Source organism: Odontesthes bonariensis, chromosome 13 (assembly GCF_027942865.1).
Source record: "Odontesthes bonariensis isolate fOdoBon6 chromosome 13, fOdoBon6.hap1, whole genome shotgun sequence".
Taxonomy (NCBI): Eukaryota; Metazoa; Chordata; class Actinopteri; order Atheriniformes; family Atherinopsidae; genus Odontesthes; species Odontesthes bonariensis.
The window spans coordinates 15037765-15065674 of NC_134518.1; the positions used below are offsets into that span (position 1 = coordinate 15037765).

General features: G+C 43.7%; 1 protein-coding gene across 4 annotated transcripts; it reads left to right on the forward strand.

Moving 5' to 3' along the window:
* Positions 1-269: 269 nt before the first annotated feature.
* On the forward strand, positions 270-27796 carry ankhd1 (ankyrin repeat and KH domain containing 1). 4 transcript variants are annotated; one of them, XM_075481105.1, is made up of 39 exons: positions 270-724; positions 3713-3866; positions 11760-11916; positions 12067-12229; positions 12369-12516; positions 12602-12835; positions 12983-13077; positions 13546-13701; positions 14154-14235; positions 14480-14671; positions 14802-14911; positions 15104-15191; positions 15798-15925; positions 16043-16186; positions 16332-16434; positions 16561-16823; positions 16963-17250; positions 17357-17771; positions 17901-18040; positions 18135-18246; positions 18371-18516; positions 18609-18751; positions 19655-19868; positions 20056-20231; positions 20463-20625; positions 20728-20823; positions 20937-21053; positions 21152-21320; positions 21423-21622; positions 21748-22109; positions 22280-22432; positions 22720-22869; positions 23909-25463; positions 25578-25767; positions 25919-26044; positions 26224-26475; positions 26589-26779; positions 26868-27035; positions 27151-27796. In XM_075481105.1, exons 1-39 carry the CDS (start codon positions 446-448, stop codon positions 27208-27210), a joined length of 8082 nt encoding a protein of 2693 aa, XP_075337220.1. In that variant the 5' UTR covers positions 270-445; the 3' UTR covers positions 27211-27796. The 4 variants fall into 4 exon arrangements, with proteins under 4 accessions (XP_075337220.1, XP_075337222.1, XP_075337223.1 ...); XM_075481107.1 differs by having other exon boundaries at positions 12082-12229; XM_075481108.1 differs by having other exon boundaries at positions 11793-11916.
* The last annotated feature ends 114 nt before the right edge of the window (positions 27797-27910 follow it).

Consider the following 27910-nt stretch of genomic DNA (forward strand, 5'->3'; position numbering starts at 1 on the left):
ACTCCCAAATTAGTCCATCTGTGCATACACATTTCCAATTTGACTCTAAATAAACTATAGAAACTAGTAACTAGTTAAGTTAGCCTACCATGTCATGTCTTGACGTTCTTTCTACAGCCTCGTGATATTGGTAAACCTAACATGACGTTGCGAGCTCATGTTTGACAAGCATAAATTTGGACCAATTGAAAACTGAGCTTTTTCATGATAAGCCAATAGCGTTAAGAGGATTCCTCGTTGAGGCGGTCTTTCTGAGAAACAGTGCGTATCGGGTTAGGTTGTTAGAAAGTTAATGGCTGGGGGAAAGAGATCCTCCTCAACCCTCGCTTCGGGAGAGTTTCTGGATTCCCTGAAGTAAAATCACGCAAATATCTTCTAAGAAAGCGCCTGGACGGACGTTTAAGTCAACGACAAGCTTGCTAACACACGTATTGTGAACATAAGTATGCAGGATGCAGTAGCCGGGACGGCAATGCTGACGGACGGCTTCGAGGACGAGATTGACTCGGTGACTCCTCGCTCCCCAGTGGCAGGGATGGGGGTAGGAGCGACACCAGGAGGAGTCGGACTAGGGGGCATTGGGATTGGTGTAGGTGGAAAGAAAGTGCGTTTGTACGGCGAACCTGGCGGACCTTCTGCCGAAAGACTGGATTTCAAACTAGCGGCCGCGGCCGTCCTCTCCTCAGGTCCAGGATCCGGCAGCGACGAAGACGAGGTTTCAGAGGTAGCAACGCTAAGCTAGTTAGCTAAGCCTAACCAGAGAACATTCCACTCCTAGCGCGAGCTGGCTGGCTGCTAGCTAACGCATTAGCTTGCATTTGGCAACCACCCCCTCCAAGGCCGCTAAAATTACGTAAAATTAACCAGCAATGTCATGGAATAATACAACTTGTCAGTTCAGATGCTTCTGGACAGTTCGATGTCGACGGTGTTTGGTGAGACAAGGGCAGTTATTCACGCCAACCGGCTGAAATGTTTTATTTATGCAGCGCAGGCTGTGGCCACGGCCTAGTTCGGGTGGAAGCGACGACGGCCTCGTTTGGTGCTGTCGTCTCGCAACACCCATCACAAGTTTGCAGCCTTCCAACAGCTTTCCAACCACAGCAAATGCAAGATGTCCACGGACCCACGGACGTATTCGGCCAGCTAAATACCTGCCATTTAATAGTTGTGGTGCAATTACGTCACTTTTCCAAATCATGTAAATTAACTCTGATCGTCCCAGAGCTAACTTTTCAATACGTTTAGATCGTGTTTGTTTCAAGCGAAACTACTTGAATTGTCCACATTTGGTACTGATAAACGTGCAGACTGGGTTGTTCACGTTCAGCCCTGGTCGCTTCTCTGGCCACCAACACCGTCAACTTGATTTGTCTCGTATTGGAGCGCAGCTTGAATTCGTGTTGCGAGGTGTCCAACTTTCCATGTCACACACGGGGACAGGTGTGATGGCATCTCCTCAGCTCGGCTACACATACTGTGGACGTGTTTGTAATCAGCTCAGACGCACAGTTTAAATAAGAGGCGTCTTTTCAGCGCAAATTTGATGCGCCACCCCACCTTTCGAGGGATTTTGTAAAAAGCCTTTAAAAAAAACTCAACAAGTGCATGCCTTTTTTATTATTATGAACACCGTGGTTTAAGATATTTAGACGTCCTGGGCACACCCTTGTCATGTAATTGAGTTTATCATATATGACATCATTGGACCCAGGAACGAAAGTTGTTAGACTGTTAAAGGACAAATGTGTGGTAGGAACAAACTTATCAAAGGTCTCCAATTTGACATTTGCATAGCATCCTGAATGGTACACTAGCATCAGATTGTTATGGGCTGTAGAAAGAGTCAGCACCTGACCATCCGAGTTAACTTGTTGAGGTGTCTCTACTATACTTTACTAACATCTGACTTGAGGATTATCTGACCGAAACACTGCAGCCATGACAGTCTAGTAAGGATGTCAGCTGACACCACTGTCAATATAATCTGGCTGTTTTTGTCAAAGCATCAGCGTTGTCATAGTGGAGGGAGGGGAAAAAACATCTCAAATTTGTTTGCCACACCACAGGCAATCCGTTGAATCTGAATGGAAATGTATGGCTTATATGTCATGTTTCCTCGTACCCCCCAAAGTATAGTATCGGGCAGATATGGGACATTTGTTATGGTGTTTTACATGGTGAACTTGCTGCTCTGGGCTGTAGCTAAAATCTGAGCCCCAGGATTAAGCAGATGCCATTCTAGGCCTTTCCAGCTCTGTGGAGACCAACACTCTGGGAACTGTAGTTCATTAATAGTGAAGACTCTTACCCATTGTTGATTACAAAGGCCTTTCGTAGAACTACAGTTCCCATGTGCTGTTTTGCCCAGTGTTCATATGGTATAGCTGAATTCCTCCTAATTGCTGAATGTTGACTCTCGCACCATTCGTCCTCTGGGCCAGACCCTGAAAGCCTGCTACAGTTTATGTAATGACACACGCACAGATATTGCTGTTACTCTTTAACATTATGGAATAAGCTGTTTTGCAAACTGTTGAATCACAGTGGTTTGTGATCCAGTCTTATTATTTTAGAGTCACACCTCCAAGGCATTCTGTTTGCTCAGGTTATTTGTAATGTTTGTACAGTATGCGATGATTGATCGCATAGAACATTTTAGAAGAAGGAAGAATATTGTTATATTACTCCTCAGCACGTGGGGTCAGTAGGCTCAGGTACCAGCATTAGCATGTCCCCGAAGATGAAAGCCAGCAAAACATGTCTCACTGTAGAGTTCTTCCCACAGGGATCTAATAAGACTTCCTAATAGGAAAATAAACTTAAATAATCAGATAGCTTGATTTGGACTCTATATGGATTATTCATTTTTCTAGGTTGGGTTACTGGCAACTATTTATTTTCGGGTTTTGTGGAGATATTGATGCACAAAGCTATGAGGCTCGCTGTGAGATGTAGCCTAATCCACATGTGTCCAAAAATATGTCCTGTAATTTCCACAGCTACCGACACCATAAACAAGAGGTTACTTCGAAGATACATGCGAATACAAATCATCGTGACATTGTTTTGTTTTTTTCTAGATAATGTGTGTTAAGGTCATGACTTTTTTTTCTTCTTCAGGGACTTGAATATTGATCACAATTTGCAAATTTTACCCATTTACCCGACCAGATAGAAAAGCTTCTTCTTTCATTTGGGTCTTTATTTAGCTGAATAATCTTTACTGCAGTACATGACAACAAAGTGTGCCAAAGCTCAGGTATGAGGCTGTAGCGCTGCACTTGGGCAGCTGACTCTCAGCTGAAAAACACTGTGTGTAGGGGTTATAATTCCTCACCGTAGTGCTTCCTGTGCTTCGACTCTTATTCCTGCGCTCGGAGAGAAACTGTAAATAAACAAGAGCCACATGTCTGCTCTTTTAATAGTTGGTGTTCATGTAGGGTGACATTTATACATCCCAATGTAAACTAATCTAAAGAATGAATTATCGTATGACGGGTCATATTTTCACCATCTCCCCCTCTTCTGTTTTCTGTCAGTAAGCCAGATATCGGCTGCTGAATTTGGTCTGCTGTTTTTTTTAGACATTAGCTCGCGTGTAATATACAGTGCAAGCTAAATTGGACATCAAAGTAGTGAAAGGAATGAAAAGAATAAAATAAATCATCTCCGACCCTTCTCTCTCTCTCCCCCTGTCCCTCACTCTCAGGTGGAATCATTCATTTTGGACCAGGAGGACCTGGATAACCCCATTATGAAGACGGCGTCAGAATTGCTTTTGTCCAGCGCCACAGATGGAGTTGATTTGAGGACTGTTGATCCAGAGACACAGGCTCGACTTGAAGCTCTACTGGAAGCTGCTGGTATGACTGCTTTCTCTCAACTTAATTCAGTTTAAGATGTCATTCATGTTAATTTGTTGTGAATTAGTGTCTTATTTGCCACACCCATTTCTTTTTTTTTTATAACCTCTCCTAACTTGTGCTTTTAACATGCACTAACTATGAACAAGTAACACCACATCTTTCTGCCTTAGCCCCACCCCACCCCCCAAAGCCCATAATTGTATCGCGATAGGCTTCAAGCTGAAATGATCATTTCAAAATGAAGATGATCTTCTGTTTCTGTTAGTATCACATCTGCAGACAGCCTAAAAGTGATTTTGGATAATTTTGTTTAATTAGAACTTGTAATCTCTGTTTAAGAAGGTCTGTATCGATTAATCCAGTAGGGCTGGGTGTCCTGGCCTCATTTGGGCTTGTGAACATTACCGTGCAGATTAACACAGGAACACGCTTGAGCCTCCACAGCATGCAGAGTTTGTGTTGAACAGCTAATGGCTAATCTCATTTTAGTCCCCTTTCTCCCAGGCTAGTCCTACTAGAAGAGGGGATAACTTACATAATCAGTTTTCTTAAGATCTGTTACAGTTAGAACAGTAACAATATACTGGTTTTCATATGTGTGTGTGTATATGTGTATATATATATATATATATATATATATATTCTTTAGAAAATATTTTTTGGTTGTACTTTTTTTTTTTTGTCTATAATACAATCATATTTGGGTGTAATGGTTGTGGCAAAAGGAATTGGGCAGCCTCTTCCTTCTCAGCTTGAACAAAGTGGCCAAATACCACAGCTGTCAAGACCATCACCAGGGAACATACCAAGCATCTGGTGATGTCTGTGGGCTGTAGACTCGGGACAGGTGTTAACTGTGAAAGATTCACTACTAAATTTGGATAATTTAAAGTTTTCAGAGTACGTTGAAACGAGCAATTGTTCACACACTGTTCATTTGAAGTTGGTGCAAATACCTTTAAAATTAGGGCTAAATTATGAAAATCAAACCTCTAGATATGGTTGCTGTTCCATTCTATTGGGATCAAATAAACAAACAAACCAATAAAAATACACTGTCCTGCTACTTTAATATGACTGTTAAACTGAAGCGTTTTTTAACATTTATAGAAAGAAGGTTTATCCAAATCTCGAGTTACAAACGTTAACAGATGATCCGCAACGTATAGCTTTTAGGATTACAGAACATCTCTAAAGGAGCATTTCGTTGTGGTTATTGTAGTTAAAGGGGATTCCGCTGTTTATATATCCTGCGAAACTTTAGCTGATTTCATCATGACGAGCGGGCACGGTGATCGGCAGGATAAGCTACACGATCAGACTGCAGTCGTGGGCTTGGCCCTAAATTTTCTGCGTTGCCTATTTCTGATGGACAGACATGTGGTAGAGAACAGTGGTCAGGGCTAAGGCTACAACAAACCGTTACCTGCTGTCTTGTCTCCTGACAATCATGCTGACTAATGGCCACTTGCCAAGAGCTTCAGCGATTTTTGGGTTCACTGCTTCATTCACGCTTTACCTGCTTTTCGAGACGATTGACGAGAAAATTGTGTCATAAGCCTGTTTTCCCACCATTGTTTTGATTTGCATGTATAAGGTGTAAATGATTAAAAAAATTCAATGAAAATGATAAAAAAAAAATTTAAAAACTTTAGCCACGGCGTTTTAGGTGGTTTCTGCCTGACATTTTGATGAAAATGGGAATCTCTGTGCATCGCTGTCAAAGATTAAAATTATGTGAGTCACATGCTGTTTGACTAATTTATCCCATCATGAGGTGAATAAAATCTCACTCAATGGTCTGTTACGGCTAGCTAGTTTGGAACGCCAACCTCAGCAGGTACGGCAGTAACACGGTACTGTACATACATGTACGTGACACGGCGTCATAGCTGCTTCTCAGCTTTCATTTAAACAAGAATGGCTTATGGTTTATTTATGTTAGAAACTGAGATTAAGCACAAAATCGTTCGAAATATATATATATCATATACAGATGATAGTAAACTTACAAATGATCATATTACTTTCATATAGAACTGGCTGTACCCGTTATATTGACAAATGAAAACATTTGGTAGATTAGTATTTGGGATCAGGTAAAAAATAATCTCGATGGTGACCTTTACTCCTGGAAAAACAACAGATTAAAGAAAACTGTTGGTTTAGAGTTCTTGACATATTTATCAAGCTTTTTTTTTTTTTTCATGATTAACAGTGTCGTGTAGGCTTAATTACTACATATTCCAGCTGTAAGAGTGGATTATTACGAGTGGATTTTAATGAAGGCTTCTTTTACTACAAGCTGTACCTGGGTGACCCTGACAATTATCATCAATTATCTGTACTGGTTATTGATTTAGTCGGAGGCAAATAATAACAAATAATAAAAAAAAAATGTTGAAAAAATGTGATCGTAGAAAACAAAAGTAAAGGACAACAACTGTAGTATGAACTATAGAAGGTGTGTGCCTATGTCATTGTCCTGTATTGCTGTGCCTGGATTGCTTGAATTGATGGTCACTGACTTCTTCACTGAGTTCTTGTGACACTTGGAGTATTACAAATGAATATCATTTTAAAGTGACGGCTTTTGGTCTCGACTGGGATCTACGCAACTTTCCCCAGATTACAAAGGCAGATTACAAGTGCAGTTAACTTTAAAATGTCAATGATAAAAGTTAAACTGAACTTTGAACATATTTGGAGCAAATTTGAGACGTTAAGTCAAGCGGCAAAAGAAATGATGGCGTTGCCCATGTTTCTACGTTGATAAAGCGGTAAAGAGGCTACTGTTTCTTGTCTGGAGTGGAATTCTACTTGCAGGCTGCTTAAAATTTTAAATATTAGGAAAAATATGCTACATTGTATTTATTATAAAGCTATTGCCCTTATCGACTGATTTTAAAACTGCCTTTTAAAATCATGGTAAAAGTATTTCAAACGGTGCACGCGTCAGGAAGATGTAGGCTCAGCTACTATAAATGTCATACATAAATAGACTTTGATATTGACTTTCATGTGAATTCCACATAACATATGCCTTATCAAGCCAGCAAAGCAGCACATTAGCCTTTAGTGAACTGTTATGTCAAGCACTCCTGAATACATGCGTATTGCATTGACTAGCCTTGTGTGTGCTGATAAACATCTTACCTTTGATCCAGAGATGCAAGCCTAAGCTCACTTGTTGAATTATTAGGCGGCTGCAGCGTTTGAAACATCTTCCAACCCTGACTCGGTCAGGAGACCATGTGAGCTTTCATTTTACTATGAGCGTTCTATTTACTGCATGCCATGGCTAAGAACAGTAGCACTGTCGGAACGATTTTCCACCACTTTTACACATCACACTGTGGCAAGTGTTCGACTAGTTAATGTTATATAGGCAGATTGATTTCCAGAGTTCTAATGTTACACGCTCAGACATGCCACAGATGTCACCTGTAGGGTAGTTTTAGTTACTTTGAAACCGCTCTAAGTCCAGCAGAAGTTCATATAGAATAAGATTATGATACTGAAATGGGTTTAAGCCTGGGAAGTCAACACTAAACATAAAGGTTAAATTACAGGATTCGGAACATTGATACAGATATTTGCGCTGTGACCATTTTGAAGCGTAACGTCATCCTCACTACCTAAATAAGTCGCACCACCTCCGTCTATGTTGATATCCGTTTAATGATATGACAGTCAATCTCGTTACATGTGCATTTCAGTGCACAGTCTGGAGTAGCCAAACCTTCAGACCGTCCTTCCCTGAACGGATGACAGTCTTCACTTCTCACACATTGAGCACATTGAGTTGCCTGTGGTATGAAATGCGCTATATAAATAAAGATGCCTTGCCTCACAAACGGAGTCGAAATTACCTTCACTTCCCTGCGATAAAAAAATATTTATCTTTTTACTCTGCCTTTTAAAGGAGTTATATCAAACTGTGATTAGATTATTCTTAAACAGTCAAATTCCAAATCTTTTGTTGTTCTGGCACTGATCTTAATGCCTCATTGACCAGACAGCGTGGAGCGGAAACACTTGAAATAACTGGCGGACTTAAAGAATTTAAAACACTTCCCCATGCAATTATACAATAAGAAACACATGACACAGCATTTTTGGCAGAAGACAATGCAGCAACAGATGCGAAGCGCATGACAAAATATGAGACAATGAAATCAGATATGACATCAGTGATTCGGGGCAAAGCTTCCTGGTGCTTAAGAAGCGTGGCTCTCCCTGACCAGTTTATTCAATTTGTCGTCTCAAACGTGTCACAGGTGGTAAACGGCCTTTCAGACCAACTCCTGTAGAGCGTTTATACGTACGCCTTTAATGTAACCAAACTGATGATAGACATTAAACTTTGGTCACTCTTTAGCAAAGGCTCGCAGCAGTGATGTCACTCGATTTTTATCCAGGCTCCACCTGTCCTGACATATTTTATCTTGGTACAACTAGATTGGAGAACTTGTTGTTTGTGTCAACATGGCGGTTTGGGGCGGAGCCGAGCAGCAACGGCTGCTTATGGGTAAACACACAATGAGAAGATGGTTTACAGTGAAAAGTCTCTCATTGTCCTTTGACATGGTTGTTAATACGAGATGTATTCACCAGTATAAAAATGCATACATTTTTCCATGCTCAATTTACTGTGTGACATTTTTCTGCTGTAAATGAGGAAAAGCTGTGGAGTAGTGGTGCAACGGATCATCATTGATCCGTGATCCGTTCGGATCAATTATTTCGGTTCGGCAAACGCATGATCGCGGATTGATTTATGAAAAAAAAAAAAATTGTGCGCGTGTTCAGTCCTCACACAGCCGTTACCATTCCTGCTAGTTTCTGGGAAAGAGCTACTTTCCACGCTCTGGGTAAAAGTCTGCAACAGTTCCCTCTTCAATAAGCAAACAGTCCTATGGCTCGTTTGTGATTTATTGTCCTCAGCATACAACATGTAGAACAGTGGGCATGGAAAATAAAAGTAGGCTAGACTTCGGTGACTACTGTAACGATAACTGCTGCCTCTGTCTCTGTCTGTTTCCATATACTCGCGCTGCCCACAAACCTGTCGCCTAGGTTACCATACAGACATAACACGTAGCTGACATAGCGATAGCTAACATAAAGAAAACCCCTAACCTGCAACACAGCGTGGTCATGGCGAGCGGAGGAACAGAAGAGCTTCACGCCCCACGTCATTTAAATCCCCTGTTTGGTAGCATTTTGGCTTCCCTGTCAAATTTAATGAAGAAGGAAAGAGGTTGGTGGATAAAACCATGACGGTGTGTAGGCACTGTGGCACAAGAAAGCCACACAACAGTGGAAACGCATCGGGCATTGCCACGCATTTGCAGCGACATCACCCCGGTGTTTCACTGACAGGAGTGAAACCGAAAGCGGCTCAACAACCGCTCATCACCGCGGTGTTTAAGCAGCCCCTTCCTTCACAATCCGACCGGGCTAAAGCGATCAAAAAAGTTGTTTTTCTTTGATTATGTTGAAAAGAAGATGCTTATTGTGCACTTTGAGTTGATTTTATATATATCAATTTAATAATTTAAGTGTTAATAAACAAAAAGACAAAACATGTTTATTTGTCTTGTCAATTATTTATTTATTTATTTATTTATTTTTTTGCTGATCCGAAAAATGATCCGATCCGTGACTCTGATCCGAGGAACGATCCGAACCGTGAGTTTTTTTGATCCGTTGCTCCCCTACTGTGGAGCTAGTAAGACCTCTTAGCCGTTTTTGAAAAGCTTCTAATCACATTGAAACCGTTTTCCTCCAAAGTAAATCGTGTTTGTTCCTGCTTAATGGGGAGTTTGCTGCACAAACTTTGACATTTAGTGATGTCTTATTTTGTGTACCGGCTGACATTTTAATAAACAAGTTGGATAAAAATGTTTCCACCGGTTGTATTTAGTGTTTGTGCTACTCTGGATGTACGCAGCTCAGTGGGTAGCCGCTAACCAGTTGAAGGAAAGCGAAAATATGTGCAGTACATGTGAGCTTGCCTTGACCTCCCTGAGAGCTCCGTTTCCATTTTGGATGACTAAGAAATTTCACAGCCTAAATTGATAGAAGTCAGTTACTAAAAGTGTAATTCAGAGCCGTCATCGCTTGATTATTTCAGACAAATGGGGTAAATAAACTGAATTACCCTCAGTTTGTTTCTTTTTTGGGTTTGTTTTCGTATGATGTCAACCCCAATCTATATTCAGTCTGTTTTGGTCTAGAAAAGTGCTCGCTTTCGCTGAGCTGATACAGTAATACATTAATTATCAACTTCCTTGACCTCTTGGGGAGAGTTGTGAAATCTTGGTCTTGGAGACATGCTAAGTTTAGCTCAAGTTGCAGTCCAAGTGGTGAAAACATAGGACCTCGAGGACTGAAGGCTCCCTTCTGCCCTGCTAATGGTTATGTTGAAGCTGAGACTGAACAGTTCAAAGGATTTTTTTTTTTTTTTTTTAGTTCTTCCTTCTTTTACACATTTTACACACAAAAGCCTGAGTGGGTTGTTGGTTGGATAACGGCCCTTGTTCTCACTCTTGAGAGCTTTCAAAATGGGTGATTTGCAAAAAGACAAATGAGAATTTTTTTTTTCCTTTTTATGTGTCCTTTAGCACACACTCTTGCCACCCATGCCCCCATTTTTAGCCTTTTCTCAACCAGTACAACAAACATTTTCATGTCTCCATGTCAAGTTGATGTCTCAGTAGTTGTTTTTCTCTCTCTAATTTCACTTTTCCCCTACTTCACTAACAACTGAGGCTCTGTTTACATTAATTCATTTCACCATTTCTTCGTGTCGGCGTCTTGCAAACTATTTACATTTACACACAAACGGGGATCGGCTGATTCGCTAGTCCCATGACTAATCAGCCATCACATCACATGATCGCCCTTGCTTTATTATTTATTATGCTGTATTATTTATTATTTATTCTTCGGCGACAACAACTTGGTTTACGAAATTGTCCCACCATGCGCTGCTTCTTCCCGGTCTAACCCAAAAGCGGCGCTCCATGTAAGGTTTGCGTTGCTGCAGTGGCTGGGTTCTCATCATAAAAGCTTGTTGAATCTGGCGCCTCCTTGCCACGTATTGTTGTGCACAGCGTACTACCAGCAGTAGGACATGGAGCAGGCTCCCATGCTGATCGTGGTTGTCCATGATTTCCATATTCTTCTCGATGACACGAATAGAAAGGAAGTGTGTAACTGAAGTGAAGCACGCCTGTTTGTTTTTAGTTTCCCTAGCACTCAAGTCACATGACCAACGATACCAGCCTAGCGAATCAGGGAGGAGTACGTCCGCAGTAGCTAGAGCTCAGCACTGCGGATCCTCGTTTCTCCCCGTTTACAACTGCTAAAATCAGCATCGTATGCGAATGCTTACGTGGGATCCGGCGTCTTTGAATCCTTCCACCTATGAAGTCGTATTCCAATATTTGAATGTAAATGGACAGTGCATCCGCGATAGAAACGATATAGAAACAGATTAGTATAAATGGCACCTGAATCTTATGTTAACTAGTCTGCATCACTAACTACCTCCTTTACTGCATTCCTTGTAATTGTTGACGCACAACTGAGATTACGTTCACAATCCAGTTGTTGCTCAGCGGATACTGTATGAACCTTGTTATTCCCATTTATAGATGGTACATTGAAAGTAGTGACAGGATGTATTAAACGATATTAACAAAAGCTTGTGTGTGTGTGTTTGTGTGTGTTTCCCCCCCCCTCCCCCTCTTTGTGTATGCTGCTACTAACCCTGGATTGGACTTGCTGGACTGGACTTGCTTCCTCATCTGGTCTGGTGTGGTTATGCTCCCCTGTGGTTTGCACTGCCCTATGCACCTCTGCCTTCTTGGTGTTCGGCAGGCATCGGTAAACTGTCCACTGCCGATGGTAAAGCTTTTGCAGACCCCGAGGTGCTGCGCCGACTGACGTCATCAGTGAGTTGTGCCCTGGACGAGGCGGCTGCTGCCCTGACCCGTATGAGAGCCGAAAACACACTCAACGCCGGCCAAGCCGACAAGTATGTATCCCATACTTATTTGATAATCACGTCTGCCCTCTGATCTCGGCTGCATGTACTTTTTGCTTTGTGTATGCGTTTCTCTTAAGTGTCTGGGTTAATGTGAGGCGCATGTGTGTTCGCCTGTCACAGTGGCAGTAATTGTAGCAGTTTGGTTATTTTCAGCCGTAGTTTAGCAGAAGCGTGTTCAGATGGGGACGTCAACGCTGTGCGCAAATTGCTGGATGAGGGACGAAGCGTAAATGAACACACAGAAGAAGGGGAGAGCCTGCTGTGCCTCGCCTGCTCTGCTGGCTACTACGAACTTGCACAGGTATGGAGCATATGAATTGAATGTTTACTTTATTAGTTATTTACTTTTTTTTTTTATTTTTTATTTTTTTGTTAAAACAAAGAAAAGTAACCAGTCTCAATCTGACTTGCTTAACCTTATTTTATTTTTCTTCCCTCAGGTTTTGTTAGCTATGCATGCCAATGTAGAGGACCGGGGCATCAAGGGGGACATAACGCCACTTATGGCTGCTGCCAGTGGAGGTTATGTGGACATTGTCAAACTACTTCTAGTCCACGGGGCGGACGTTAATGCACAATCCTCCACAGGTAAAACCGTAATCATTTCTTTCATGATAATTGTCCATTTTAGTCTCCGTTTTGCTGTCAAATTAACCCTACTTCTGTCTTCTAGGCAACACAGCTCTGACGTACGCGTGTGCAGGTGGCTTCGTGGATGTGGTGAAGGTTCTGCTGAAAGACGGCGCAAACATAGAGGACCACAACGAGAACGGACACACCCCCCTAATGGAGGCAGCCAGTGCTGGCCACGTTGAGGTGGCCAGGGTACTTTTGGAGTATGGCGCCGGCATCAACACACACTCCAATGAGTTCAAGGAGAGTGCTCTCACACTTGCCTGCTACAAAGGTCAGAGCTCTAAAATTGTGTTTGTGTGTATGTGTTACTGGTTACCCTTTTTTATTGTACTATACTTTGTAAAATCCTCTTTAATTATTTAATTTAATTAAAAAAATTTCACTTCAAACTGCATTTTTATTCATGTGTTCTGTGCAGGCCACTTGGATATGGTGCGTTTTCTGTTGGAGGCCGGGGCAGACCAGGAGCATAAAACAGATGAGATGCACACAGCACTGATGGAGGCTTGCATGGTGAGCATCTGACCCAAACCTTTTTTTTTACTTTTCTTTTAACCTTATGGTTCGTTTAAGACCTCAGGTTTGCTGTTTTACATGATTTTATTTGTCATTAAAACAGTTAATGCCTCAGTTTTAAAAAAAATTTTCAACAATTTGACTCTTTATTTAGACATCATGAAGATTTCCTCACATATATGTTGACGTCTCCTTTTTGTTTGGCAGGAGAGATGAAACAAAACAAAAAAAAATCTGTTTTGTCAATTGTTTTAGATTAAGCAAGTGGGTGGGTGTGTAACTCCAACATACATCCTTATATTATGGTAACATTTTACGGACAATATTGACGTCACTTTTGTAACCGTACCAATGCTGTTTCATTTTCAGATCTAAACCGACTGTATTTCAGCTGAACTGCTTAGGGAGTCAGCGTATTTATTCAGGTGCTTATCTCTGCATTCTCTGTGTGTCTCGCTGTCCCAGGACGGCCATGTGGAGGTGGCGCGGCTGCTGTTGGACAGCGGTGCGCAGGTCAACATGCCAGCTGACTCCTTTGAGTCGCCCCTCACCCTCGCAGCTTGTGGAGGACATGTGGAGCTTGCAGCCTTGCTCATAGAGAGAGGTGCCAATTTAGAGGAGGTGTGTATAAGGATAGGCCCATAAATACCGACACTAGTTTAGGAAAGTAAGTAGACAGGAAGTAACAAAAGTAAACCTAAGAAGGCGCAGTTCTTAGTCATCCCTTTGAAGCTGTTACTATAAATATGAATTAGCTGCTGTTGACTGATTTCTTTTCTGTAACGACATGCTGCCACACTGCAGCTGAGATCTAGTGCACTGAACTATGAACCATGCTTTTAGTAACAGCTCGAGAGATTGGAGTTGTGTGAACTAGATAACTGAAAATGTTCTGGCAATATTTGATTGTTATTTTTATTTCTTGAATAACAAAACTGACTGAAAATTTTTGGACTTCATTGAGAGTACACAGGCGCAAGTCAAACTTAATTTCCACCCCGCATTGTGATCTTGCCACGAGTCACAGTCGCCCTTGAATTTTCTTATCTGTTAATACCTCCGATTGTGTCTAGGTTAATGACGAGGGCTACACTCCCCTGATGGAGGCAGCAAGAGAAGGCCATGAGGAGATGGTAGCACTGCTGCTGGCTCAAGGTGAGGAGCTTTGCTCTTAAATCGGGGGAACAGAAACTCGATGTCGAATGAATAGTTTCTACTTGTTTGGCCGGGATCAGTTTTCCCAAAAAGTTTCTCTACTTTTGAGAAGGAGAAAGCTAAAGAGTCTGAAAGGGAATGCAAACTTGATAGTTAAATTATATGTGTAAGTGGTTCCCTTTTGTGAAAGCAAACAGCCATCAGTTTTTCTAACTTTTTTTTCTTTTTTTTTTCTGTTGTTCAGGTGCCAACATCAATGCCCAGACAGAAGAGACCCAAGAGACCGCCTTGACTCTAGCATGTTGCGGGGGCTTCTTGGAAGTGGCTGACTTCCTCATTAAGGCAGGGGCCGACATTGAGTTAGGCTGCTCCACTCCTCTAATGGAGGCTGCACAGGAAGGCCATCTAGAGTTGGTCAAATACCTCCTGGCTGCAGGTGAGTAAGAAAAGGAAGGCAAGAGGGTGCAGATCTGAGAGAACAAGGATGCAAATTATAGGCTTAGCTGCATTAACAAAGCCTTACTCGTACCCATGTTCTTACAATCCTAATCCCTTTTGCAATTCAGGGGCAAATGTTCATGCCACCACAGCAACGGGTGACACAGCATTGACGTATGCATGTGAGAATGGACACACTGATGTAGCAGATGTGCTGCTACAGGCTGGAGCCAACCTGGTATGCCTTGCATTTTAATTCCATTAGTCACTCATGATTGGACTTTTGTGTGCAAATGTTACTCAATGAACATAGTTCTGTAACAGAAAAACAAAAAAGAAAAGACTTGAAGAACTATATCTGCATTATGATTTCTAATGCAAATCATAACTGTTCTCTAACTCCACAAATGCATATTTGTTTGTTCTCTAGGAGCACGAGTCTGAGGGGGGGCGGACGCCCCTGATGAAAGCAGCAAGGGCAGGACATCTCTGTACAGTGCAGTTTCTTATAAGCAAAGGTGTGTTATTGACTAGCTGTTTAGGTTAACTAATCTAAATGCACTCACTTGGAGATCAATGATCATTTTAACCTAACTCGCTTTGCCACTCTAGTTCAGTGCTTTATCTTCACCTTCCTGTACAAGGCCAACTTACTCCATTACATGTATTATTTCATAATACACATGTTGTATTATTTCATAATACATGTAATCTCTGTTAGAGATGATCCTTGTATTTCTTTTTTTTCCCCCAGTTTTATGGTCATGGTTTCCTTTTTTGTTACATTTACTTTCAGTTTTTGTGTATGGTAAGTTTGTGACAGGAATATTGTAATAAGAAATGATGACATCATTACATGAAGGGATCAGAAGTCTTAAAAAAACCCAAAACATTTAAAAATGAGGTTTTAATGTTTTCAGCTGCTTCACCTGAAAATAACTTGGCTTTTATAGTCGATAATATTAAAGTACTAAAAAAGAAATTGAAATAAAAAAAACTTCTCCAAGTGTATTTTACACTTTTGTGAGTTTATCGTGGATATGATTGTGCCCAGGATTAGTTTTTTTTAATTCTTGTCATACACAGTGAGTCAGTGTGTTCATGTGTATTTGTCTCTTGTTTAGGTGCTAATGTGAACAGAGCTACTGCCAATAACGATCACACAGTGGTGTCCCTGGCCTGTGCTGGGGGGCATCTAGCTGTGGTGGAGTTGCTGTTGGCACATGGGGCCGATCCAACACACAGACTCAAAGTAATGCACTCGTTTGTGATTTAACACCCTTTGTGATCAAAAGGTTGCACATCCTTCTGTGTTTGAAATGAACAGGTTATGAAAACTTTTTTTTTTTTTTCCCCCCACCTTTTGTAGGATGGTTCAACCATGTTGATAGAAGCTGCTAAGGGTGGCCACACTAATGTGGTGTCCTACCTGTTGGATTACCCCAACAACATTCTGTCTGTCCCAGCCCCTGATCTCTCCCAGCTCACACCCCCATCGCAAGATGCCTCTCAGGTATGTTCTTCAGAATATATATATATATATATATATATATATATATATATATTATTGATTATGTTATGGGTAAATGGTCTTCATTTATTAAGCTATAGCTATTGTTGTCAGTTGCTTGAACCTAACATTTCCTCTGTCTTAACAGGTTCCTCGTGTCCCATTCCAAGCTCTGGCCATGGTAGTGCCCCCTCAAGAGCCTGACAGAGCCCCATCAAACATCGCAACACCCCCACCCGTCTCCAGCAAAGGTAAAAAGCCCCACAAGCTGCATCTCCCAATGGGTGTGCTCACAAAATGAAGTTTTCTCTAAGCCGTTTAGCTTTTATCATATTGCTATTCCATGGTAACTTAGATCTCTTTTTGTTTAAATTCAGGCCTGTCCAAACAGAGACAAGCAGCCCTCCAACCCGGTGTCCCCAGTTCAGTTAGCAGGGGGCCTGAAACGGAGCCTCTGCCGCCCTTCCACCTGTGCCAGCCTCTCGAATGCATCGTGGAGGAAACTGAGGGAAAGTTGAATGAGCTGGGCCAGAGAATTAACGCTATTGAGAAAGCTCAGCTACAGTCGCTAGAGCTCATTCAGGGGGAGCCGCTCACCAAAGACAAAATTGAGGAGCTGAAGAAGAGCCGAGAGGAGCAGGTAAAATTCATCATGTACCTACAATCTGATTAGAGTTTTGAATCTTAAATCAGATGTACATTACCTTAAATGCTCTTTTGCAAATATAACACTGTACTGGAGGTTTAGTCAAACAAGGATATGACGGTTGTGTCTTAAGGTGCAGAAGAAGAAGAAAATTTTGAAGGAGCTGCAAAAGGTGGAGCGCCAGCTGCAGTTGAAAACACAGCAACAGTTCACCAAAGAGTACATGGAGGCAAAGGGCTTAAAGGAAGAGCAGGAGGCAGGACAGAGTCAAGGCCCGGGGCCGGGGCCGGGGAGTACGATGACTCCTCTAGGGCCTCTTCCCACCACACCGGGCGGCCTGGCACTCACTGGCTCTGACACAGATGAAGAGGCCAACAAAGATGGGGAGCAAGAAGAGCAGCCAGGAGAGGAAGGGGATGAGGTCAGTTTCATGGTTATTTTAGTGTTGTTTATTAGTTTTTCTTAATGATGTCAGCTGTCTGCATTTTTATTGACATTAAAGACTTATGCTTTCTGTGTGTTTCCAGGAAGAGGAAGAAGATGACGAAGAGGAGGGTTCAGAGGAAGAGGCAGACGGCGAAGAGGATGATTATCCCAAACTTCCTCAAGTGGGCACAATCCTTTACAGGGATGGGCCACAGCAGCCCCCGCTTCCTCCTTCGCCACAGACTCAACCCCAACCACCTCCTCCACCTCTTCAGGCCGCTTTTGTCCCCATCCAGCCCTTACCAGACTACAACCCTGCAGACTATCCGGGAAGTACCAGCCCAGAGCTGCAGAGGGTACTGGTGGGGCAGCAGATGCTGGGCCAGCAGCAGCAGGGTCAGGCTCAACAGCTAGCTGGGTTGGGTCCAGGAATGATACCTCAACAGGCCCCAGATGGGCTCATGGTAGCTACACCTGCACAGACGCTCACAGAGACACTGGATGACATCATGGCAGGTAAGGACATATCTGGTTGCAGATAATTTAAGTTTTTGACTGCTTATTATCCAAACTGGATGTAAGACTTCCACAACCCTAACCTGTGTGTTTGGATACTCTCCCCCCCCCCTCCCCTTTCTGTTGCAGCTGTGAGCAGCCGCGTGCCCATGCTGAACACTACAACGTCCCCCACACCCCTGTCCCAGCCGCCCACACAGACCAACGGAAACATCGCATCGCCCCCTTCAGTCCTGCCCCTCTACCCTTCTGTTGACATAGATGCACATGTAAGATGGAAAGCTAGTTTGACACGACGCAAGTTTTTCAACATCGTATTCAAGTCTTATACCCTCTTCCGGAATGTTTTTTTCCCCCCTACAGACGGAGAGTAATCATGACACAGCGCTGACGCTGGCATGCGCAGGAGGACACGAGGAGCTTGTGTCTGTCCTGATTGCACGCGGAGCCAACATTGAACACAGGGATAAAAAAGGTAGAGAAAATGGATGTTAAAATGGGCATGGCAAAATTACTGGTAATGGTTTTAGAAACATGTGAGTTATGAGTGAGATTTTAATCCATATAAAGTAACACTTTATTCCCTCTGGTCTCCACAGGTTTTACTCCTTTGATCCTGGCTGCCACTGCTGGTCATGTCGGCGTGGTTGAGGTGCTCCTGGACAAAGGGGGTGACATTGAGGCTCAATCAGAGAGAACCAAAGACACTCCCCTCTCCCTGGCCTGCTCTGGGGGGCGCCAGGAGGTAAGCACATCATCTTTCAATGGAACCTCACAATAAGGACATTGCATTTCAATATTTTGAAAAATGTTGTTATTCTTTTTTTTCCCCAACAGGTTGTGGAGTTGCTGCTGCTGCGGGGAGCCAATAAGGAACACCGCAATGTTTCGGACTACACGCCTCTTAGCTTGGCTGCTTCTGGGGGTTACGTCAACATCATAAAGATCCTCCTCAATGCTGGAGCTGAAATCAACTCAAGGTGAGCAACAACAAGTTACTTACAACATACTTCTAGTTTGCAAAGGTGGCTGTCATTTGGAGGATTCAACACTTCACAGATTATGGCATTCTTTGAAGTAAAATGATGGGACTTGGGAATACAATTTTCTGCTTTGTCTAATTACTTTACATTTTCATAAAAACATCAAAAATTTATCCTATACAAAAACATGTTTTATGCACAATACTTTTTTTGTGTACCCTACAACATCCCTATAAAGAGTTCCCTTGTTCAACCTGCATTCACTGGCAGCTGCATATTGATTGCCAACGACTTATTTCTGATGAGTATGGGCCACGTGTGTAGTTATTTTACTGTCTACATGTGCAAACAGGTTTGAACATGCACACAGTCCCATAAATGCTACCTTATGGGTCAGCTGCACCAAAGCTTCCCATGCATAGGCATCTAATCAGTCAATTATAAAGATTTACAGAGTTTCTCCTCAGAGCATCGTAACATGTTGTTTTTCTGCTCTTCACCTTCTTTTTCTGCTGTTTATTTAAATGGAGGTTAACTCGGGCGCATGTATTGTTGGTACTAAGTCTGCACAGTTACAAATATTCGTGTTGGACACAGTGGGCCGCAGAGGGATCCAGTGAACTCTTGCAGACTTGTGAGGATGACAGACTTTACGCCACACTGGCCTCACAGCCAAAAGGACGTTAAAACCATGAATTTACCTTTAATAAAGTGCTCTCAGTTGCTGCTCTTGTAAATCAAAAATGCATGTTGGATGGCAAGATTGTAATGAAGTAATATTAGAATCAAGACAAATAGTTAAATGATTTAATGAAAATATTCACCTTATTCATTTAGCCTGAAGCAGACGTACATTGTTGTGCTTTTGTCTCTAAAGGATGAACTGACTTGTTTCCACAGGACTGGCAGTAAGCTGGGAATCTCTCCTCTGATGCTGGCAGCTATGAATGGCCACGTGCCAGCAGTGAAGCTGTTGTTGGATATGGGCTCAGATATCAACGCCCAGATTGAGACCAACAGAAACACAGCTCTGACCCTAGCCTGCTTTCAGGGCAGAGCTGAGGTTGTCAGTCTGCTGCTAGATCGCAAGGCCAACGTAGAGCACCGTGCTAAGGTGAGTAGTTGTGATATATTTATTTATTTTTAAATGTTTTTTTCTAATATATATTGAAGCAGATGGCCTTCCATTTACTTGATTTAATATTAATGTGTATTTCTTACATTTTTAATACAATCACTATTCTGGTCCTTTGTTGTTTTAAAAATTGATCATATTGCTAACCAATTCATTGTTTAAACAGACCGGTCTTACTCCTCTGATGGAGGCAGCGTCAGGAGGATACGCAGAAGTGGGTCGAGTCCTGCTGGACAAAGGTGCTGATGTCAACGCTCCCCCCGTTCCTTCATCCCGAGACACTGCGCTCACCATCGCTGCCGACAAGGGCCACTACAAGTTTTGTGAGCTGCTTATTAACAGGTAAGGGCTCCAGGGCTCTCGTGTGGAATTGATTTCTAATATTCTTATGAGCCGCTTGTTCTGGTTTCCTTAGAACCACTGAATGCATAGATCATTAAGCAGATGTGTAAAGGCACACATCTGGGGATTTTTTTTTAAGCAGCAGTTAGCCAGAATTTCAGTTTGTTTCCAAAGTTTTTTTTTTAGTTTTTTTTTTTTTTTTACAGTAACGCTTCTTTCTTTCCTTTTTAGGGGTGCTCATATCGATGTACGCAACAAGAAAGGGAACACTCCCCTCTGGCTGGCAGCAAATGGTGGTCATTTTGACGTGGTTCAGCTCCTGGTGCACGCCAGCGCTGATGTGGACGCTGCAGACAACCGCAAAATTACCCCACTCATGGCCGCGTTTCGCAAGGTGCGAACCCGAGATTTAACCTGAGACGGTGTATCGTAGATAACCTGTTATGCAGCTCTTTGGCAAACTTACGGTTACTAACAAATGCACATAACATTTTAGGGTCATGTGAAGGTCGTGCAGTATCTTGTGAAGGAGGTCAACCAGTTCCCATCAGATATTGAGTGCATGAGATATATCGCCACCATCGCTGACAAGGTAGACATTGATTTCCTCTTCAGTTATTCTTGCTACAGCTGTTGACCTAACAGATGTGACGGATGTAATCGGGATATAAGCAGAGCACCTATAACTCCGGTTGTTCCCTGCAGGAGCTCTTAAAGAAGTGTCACCAGTGTATGGAGACAATTGTAAAAGCAAAAGACCAGCAGGCAGCTGAAGCCAACAAAAACGCGAGCATTCTCCTCAAGGAGCTTGACTTGGAGAAGGTAATGTTTTTGCCGTGCTCGGGGATTTGAAGTTATCCTGAATTAGATGATCAGATTTCAGGAATCATATTTGAATGTGAATCTGTTGTGTCTAACAGTCTCGGGAGGAGAGCAAGAAGCAGGCACTGGCTGCCAAGCGGGAGAAGAGGAAGGAGAAGCGCAAGAAGAAGAAGGAGGAGCAGAAGAGGAAACTAGAGGAGGAGGAGGGGCAGAAAACCAAGGAGGAGTTGTTTGAGATGCAGGAGCAGAAAGAGGATTCAGCCGAAGGTAACCATGCACTAATTCTTCCCTCACTACCAGAAACTGGACGTAGAATAAGGTTTGTAAAGACTTGATTTATATTCTGGTTCAATCTGAATTTTATTCCAGAAACAGAGGTTCCAATCGAACCTCCAAGTGCAACCACCACCACCACCATTGGCATATCTGCCACCTCCACCACTTTCACTACAGCTTTTGGTAAGAAGCGAGGGAGTGTGGCCACGACCCCAAGCACCAATCGTAAGAACAAAAAGAACAAGACCAAGGATTCAGCACCCAGCGAACCGATCATATTACAGGATCCACAGGTGAGGTCCACACTGCTACTCCTGTGCTCTTTGTTTTTCTTTGCTTATTACAAATATCATAGTCGATTGTATTGTTGTGCATTTCAACCAAAAAAAGTTTCTTATGCCATAAATGTTCTTTTTAGGTTGCACTAGCTCAGCATAAGGCTGACAAGAATAAGATCCACGGTGAGCCACGGGGAGGAGGCGGGGGAGTGACGGGCGGCAACAGCGATTCTGACCCCCTGGATAGCACCGACTGTGCCAGTGAGAGCAGCAGCAGCGGGGGAAAGAGTCAGGAGCTCAACTACCTCCCTGACCTCACCTCATCCGCCTCCTCCTCTTCCTCTTCTTCCTCCTCTTCCTCCTCCTCCTCGGCCCCCTCCTCAGGAGCAGCCCTGTCCCAGAGCCTCCTGCCCGGCCCAGAGAAGAGACACTGTCCTCAGCTGCAGACTGAGGGCAAAGTGGACAATAAGGTCACAGTGTCCATCTCAAAGCCAACGCAAAAGTGAGCCTCTGATTAAGCTGAAGATGTAACTTTGATTAAGCTTTTTCATTTGTTCCCGCTGTCGACCTTTCATTCAGCCAGCGTCAATGACGAATACCAGATCTTTTCCTAACTGTATCGCATCATGTCTGTACGCAAACTGAAGGCGAGTGCTGTCCGTTTTGTCACAGAGCTCCAGATGCAAGCGGCGACTCCTCCAACTCTTTGCCTTCTCCATTCAAGACCATGGCTCTTCCTGTCACCTCGCCCAACAGTAAGCTCAGCCTCACAAGTCCGAAGAGAGGCCAGAAAAGAGAAGAAGGCTGGAAAGAGGTGGTCAGAAGGTCAGTTCACCAGTTTGGCTAATATTTATAAATTACCAAGATTTATTTATTTTTTATTTTTTTTAAATTTTAAATTTAAATTTTTTTTTAATTTTATTTTTTTTAATTTGTCGCTCTCCAAGCTGGATATTGCTCTGTTTTGTAAACCTTTTACACATGTACATTTCATACATGCATACATAGCTAAAGAAACAAGTGTATTTTCATGTACTAAGTAAATGTAAAATATTAAGCTCAATTAGCACAGTACAAATCTAAATGTTAACACATTACCTCTTCTTTCACAGATCAAAGAAACTGTCTGTGCCAGCCTCTGTTGTGTCTCGGATCATGGGCCGAGGTGGCTGCAACATCACAGCCATCCAAGACGTGACGGGTGCTCACATTGATGTGGACAAACAGAAGGACAAGAACGGAGAGAGAATGATCACCATCAGGTAAAAACAACGCCTTCTGCTGGACTGTAAATGCTAGTGCAGCTTTAATAGACTGTAGCCGCTATTGCACTGTAGGAACCTTTGGCAGTTCCTATAACCTTTAAAGGAACGGGGCCGTTTTTTCCCGCATTCGCACATACAGGAACGCGGGACCATGGCCCTCAGTTCCTATAACCATTTTAGCTCCTTCTCCGAGGCTGGGTCTTTTCTGGGTTCTATAGGAACACATCTGACGGAGGTGTTTCGTGGTCGGTAGCTACGCCCCTTGTCATGTTGTTACGGCTGAAATGTTTCCTCATACGACACAGACACAACCGGCGCGTGTTTAATAAATTAAACTTCCACGTCGTCTCCTTTGTCTGCGGTGCTCTGCTCTCCTTTCTTCCTTCATGAAACCAAGAAGTATCGCCTGCGCTCGATCCTTCGTCTCCTGACTCTCTCTGTGAGCTCTTCCAGCCTCCATGTTAGACGCCCGATGTGATCGTCCATGATTAATATCACCATCATGCAGACCATGAACACTGCTCTCCATATTAGCTTCTTGGTGGTGTTTTCTTCTTCTCTCCTTACTTTTCGCGGGTTTTGTTTTGTTTTGTTTTGTTGTTGAATGTGGCGCAGACGGTTGCGCCGCATCAGTCCCGACCTGGTCCCGACTCATGTGCGAATGCGGACTGAAACAGTTCCGCTGGGGAGGGACAGTTATCAGAACAAAATTCTAAGAGGACCGTTCTTAGAACTGCTCTGTCCGAATGCGGCTTATATCAAGCTTTTCAAATTCTTATCCAAATGCAATGTTGACCACATTTTAAACTTTTACATCTGATGAGCTTACACACTAAAATTACAAACTAGCACCATGGAGAGAAAATTGGAGAGAGTATGTATTTACCAACGCTGCTCACCAGTTTAAACATGACATTTTAAGGCTGTAGAGTCAGAGGATTTGGGCTTATTGTTTGTTTAATCAGTGTAAAATATTATGTTATTTCAGATTTTGACACATAAAATGTTCTGAATGAAGTGTACAATTTTGTTTCAGAGGAGGCACTGAATCTACAAGGTATGCAGTGCAGCTGATCAATGCCCTAATCCAAGACCCAGCCAAAGAGCTTGAGGACCTGATTCCCCGGAATCACATCAGAGCCCCAGGCTCTAAAACGACATCGGCTTCCTTTCCCAGTACCACAGGGGCCACCAGTGGTTCAACCACAGGCCCAAAGGCTCTAAGCTCATTGGTCACATCTGCTGGTGTTTCGTTCCAACCCTCCTCATCTACATCTTCATCCTCCTCTCAGGCTGGGGGAAAGCTCGGAAAGGGGCTGTCGTCAAACGTCAGACAGCCTTTCCCAGTGTCTCTGCCTCTAGCATATGCTCACCCTCAGCTGGCTCTACTCGCTGCTCAAACCATGCACCAGATCAGACACCCTCGTCTACCCATGGCACAGTTTGGCGGCACCTTCTCGCCTGCCGCCAGCACCTGGGGACCCTTTCCTGTGCGTCCTGTGAGTCCCGGCAGCGCTAACAGCTCTCCCAAACACAACGGAGGAACCAACAACACTGGGGCTCAGGCTAGACCCAACTCGACCAGTAATGAGCACATCAGCCCAGCTAGCTCAGGAACGCCAGTCACAGCCACCAAGACGACAACCACCAGTGCGCCCAACACATCTGCAGCTGCAGCTTCGCCTCATACTCCTAATCCCACTCCTTATAATCCCCAGCCGAGCATCCCCACTCCCTCCTCTGTCAGAAAACAGCTCTTCGCCCCAGACCCCAAGCCTACAGGTGTCACAAACGTGTCTGCTGCAGCTGCTTCTAGTGGCAGTAATGCAGTACGGGGTACAGGTTCTCCTGCACATCATAGTTCCACTGCATCTACAGCTAATGCCTCTCAGCTGCCAGTCGGACCCATTTCACAGCCTCCCATCCAGTCAACTAAAACAGAGCCCAGTACCGTCGCCCCTCCTGGAAAAGACAAGCCATCTCTACCTGTAGAGAACCAGCCTGTGTCTGTCAGTGAGAGCCTCAACTCCGTGGGTTTCACTTCTCCTGCAATGGCTTTAGCTTCCAAGGCAGAGCCTCGACAGCAGTTACCACCCCCTCCCTCCTCTGTGCCATCCACAGAGGCTCCTCTTCCCCACCCCAACCCACAGTCCAGCTCGCATCTTCCCTCAGTACCTCCTCCTGTCCTCTCACACAATGTTGCACACCCCAACAACACTGTTCCCCACTTCTCAGCCCCTGCACCTAGAGTCTCCCATCGTATGCAGCAACCAGGGCCTTACTATTCCCTTCCAGAGCAGCAGCAGCAGCAACAACAGCAGCAGCAGCAACAGCAGTCTGTGTTTGTACCCTTCAGTGGTCAGCAAGAACCCCCAAAACAGACACAAAACCTGACATCCCAACCAACAAGTTTGCCCCTACAAGCCCAAGCTCAGGCTCCAGGCTCCATTCAGGTCTCTGCAAATCTGGGGATAATGAACGGTTCTCAGATGCAACATGTTGCCAGTGCAGGCAAGCCTCAGCAGATCCCCCCTAACTTCGGTCCTGCAGGCCTCTTCAATTTCAGCAGCATCTTTGATAACAACAGCCAGGTGAGTTTCACCATTACATCTGGAGCCTCACATTACATTTAATCTTTGAGATGTCACGTATGATGAGACTACTCCTTAGTTATATTTTTGTTAACGACCGTGCTTGACCTCCAGGTGGCAAACAGTCAGGTGTGGGGTGCATGCCATTTGCCTGCTCGATCACCCCCTGAGCAGTCGTACTCGGCCCCACCAGCCTACATGAGCATGGGCCAAATGGAGAATATGATGCCCCCACCTCCACCAGACAGCTCCAAAGCCCCTGGCTACCGTTCGGCCTCCCAGAGGATGGTCAACAGCCCCATAAGTATGATTGCTTTCTTTAACTTAACAGACATTATTTTTTGTTGTTGTATAAATGGCAGAGTTTGTCCCTGTTGAGGTTAGGCTTCAATTTTTAAGATTAATAAAACCGGAGGAACCAAATTAACCAAATGTTTTATTGTCGGTTCCCACAGCCTTGACGAGCTATGCTACCAGTATCTCTGGCAATCCTGTGTATCTGCACGGTCACGCTGGGGTTGGGGCGCCCTCATTCAGTCGACAGCACTTTTCCCCTCACCCATGGAGTGCATCCACTTCAGGTAAGACTATTTTGAATGATCGATTTTGTACTGCGTATTTGGATGGCATTTATCTTGGATTCTTGTTTTTTTCTCTTGAGGAGCTCAGCAAATTAATCTTTAAAAAAAACAAAAAAAACCAACTTTGAAATGTATTAACCTGAGCGTTTTCTTCTCGATGCCATCTTCTTTTAAACCAGGTGAATCCCCTGTCCCACCTCCCCCCACGGTGTCCTCCTCTGCCCTGTCCACCTCAGCCGTAGCCCCTCCTCCGCAGCCGAAGCCAGGCAACACTTCGCAGCAGGACCGGAAGGTTCCCCCACCCATCGGCACAGAACGGTTGGCCAGGATCAGGCAGACGGGTTCGGTAAACCCACCTCTACTCACGACCAGCTACACAGCGTCTGTTGGACAGGGTGGCATTTGGTCTTTCGGAGTTGGTAGTGCCTCGGGTAAGAGCAGTTTTCTAGAAATCTGTTACTTCAACCCAACCATCACATACAGGATTTCAGTTGCATTGTTGTGATAAAGAAGGAAAAGGCCCTAATGCTGTGTTTTGGTACAGAGGCCATGTCTGGTTGGTCCCAGCCCCTGATGGGCGGCCACATGATGCACCCACACCCGCAGCTGCAAGCAGAGCAGTCAGCCTTTTCTCAGCACCAGCCCATGGAGCAGGATGACACAGGCATTGCAAACCCTGCTAACAGCTACCACCAGCCTCAGCATTTGCCCAACAGTTACATGGACTTCCAAAAGGTAACACAAAGCCACAGTTTTGTTGAAAATCCCCCACCCTGCTTTTCTTTTATCCGTGTTTCACCAATTGTACGTCGCTCTCTGTTAGGGGATGCCCATGTCAGTGTATGGAGGAACCATGATGACCCCTCATCCTCCCATGGCAGAGGGCCCGGGTGGTCCAGTGTACAATGGTTTGCACGCAGGTGACCCTGCATGGAGCCCCATCATTAAAGTGGTCCCAAACAATGCAGATAACTCTGACCCACAACAGCAGGTAAGTTAGCATTTCATCAAACTTAGAAGGTGTGCGCAGACATGTGTCATTTATGAGATGGAATATTTCTCTGTAGATATTCTAACTCATTCCATTTTCATCCTCTGTCTTTCAGGTGTGGCCTGGTACCTGGGCACCTCATGTGGGCAACGTGCACCTGAACCACGTCAACTAGATGGCGTCCACAGCAATTACACACACACCGCATGACCCACAGCGCAAACATGTAATACCAACAGAGGAGTATGACCGAATGAGACAGAAAAAAAAAAAAAAGTACACCATGTTAACTTTAGTAGAGACCTGAAAGTGCAGAGCAGAAGTTAAAGAATTGGAAGTTCTCTGGACACCATTCTTTGATGTGCCTATCTCAAACAACTAAAGAGGAAATTGAGCTGAAGCCGTTATCCTGACGTGTCCTGATGATGCATACAAACATGCGCGGTCACCTGTTCAACAGGATCCATTCTCTGCGTAGTTTAGCGATTTTGACTTAAACCCACATACACCGTTCTTGGGCTGCAGGGGGCTCAACATGAAGTAGCTATTTAAACTTGGCCCAGAACTAGATGATGATGATGATTACCTAAAGAGAAAGAGAAATCAGAACCTTTTAGAGTGGTAAATACATGTATAATTGTTTACATACTAAAAAGGGTTAAAATGAGAGTAAATTTCATGTCGTATAGTGGCTCTACTTTACGTAGCCTGTATTAATGTGAAATATTTACCTTAATATTCAATAAAAAGATTGAAAAGTATTTGTGTGCATTTTTTTATTTATTAAACGTTGTTCTTCACATATTTTTTTATAGTTTTTTCTGAAAATGAGGTCTTGGTATTTCATTCACCTGGTGAAATTACATAAATTCTTT

Coding starts and splice junctions, on each gene's coding strand:
- ankhd1 (XM_075481105.1), top strand. CDS start 446: ATGCAGGATGCAGTAGCCGGGACGGCAATGCTGACGGACGGCTTCGAG. Junction 16,435..16,560: donor CCCACCCGTCTCCAGCAAAG/GTAAAAAGCCCC, acceptor GTTTAAATTCAG/GCCTGTCCAAACAGAGACAA. Junction 19,869..20,055: donor ACGTAGAGCACCGTGCTAAG/GTGAGTAGTTGT, acceptor TTGTTTAAACAG/ACCGGTCTTACTCCTCTGAT.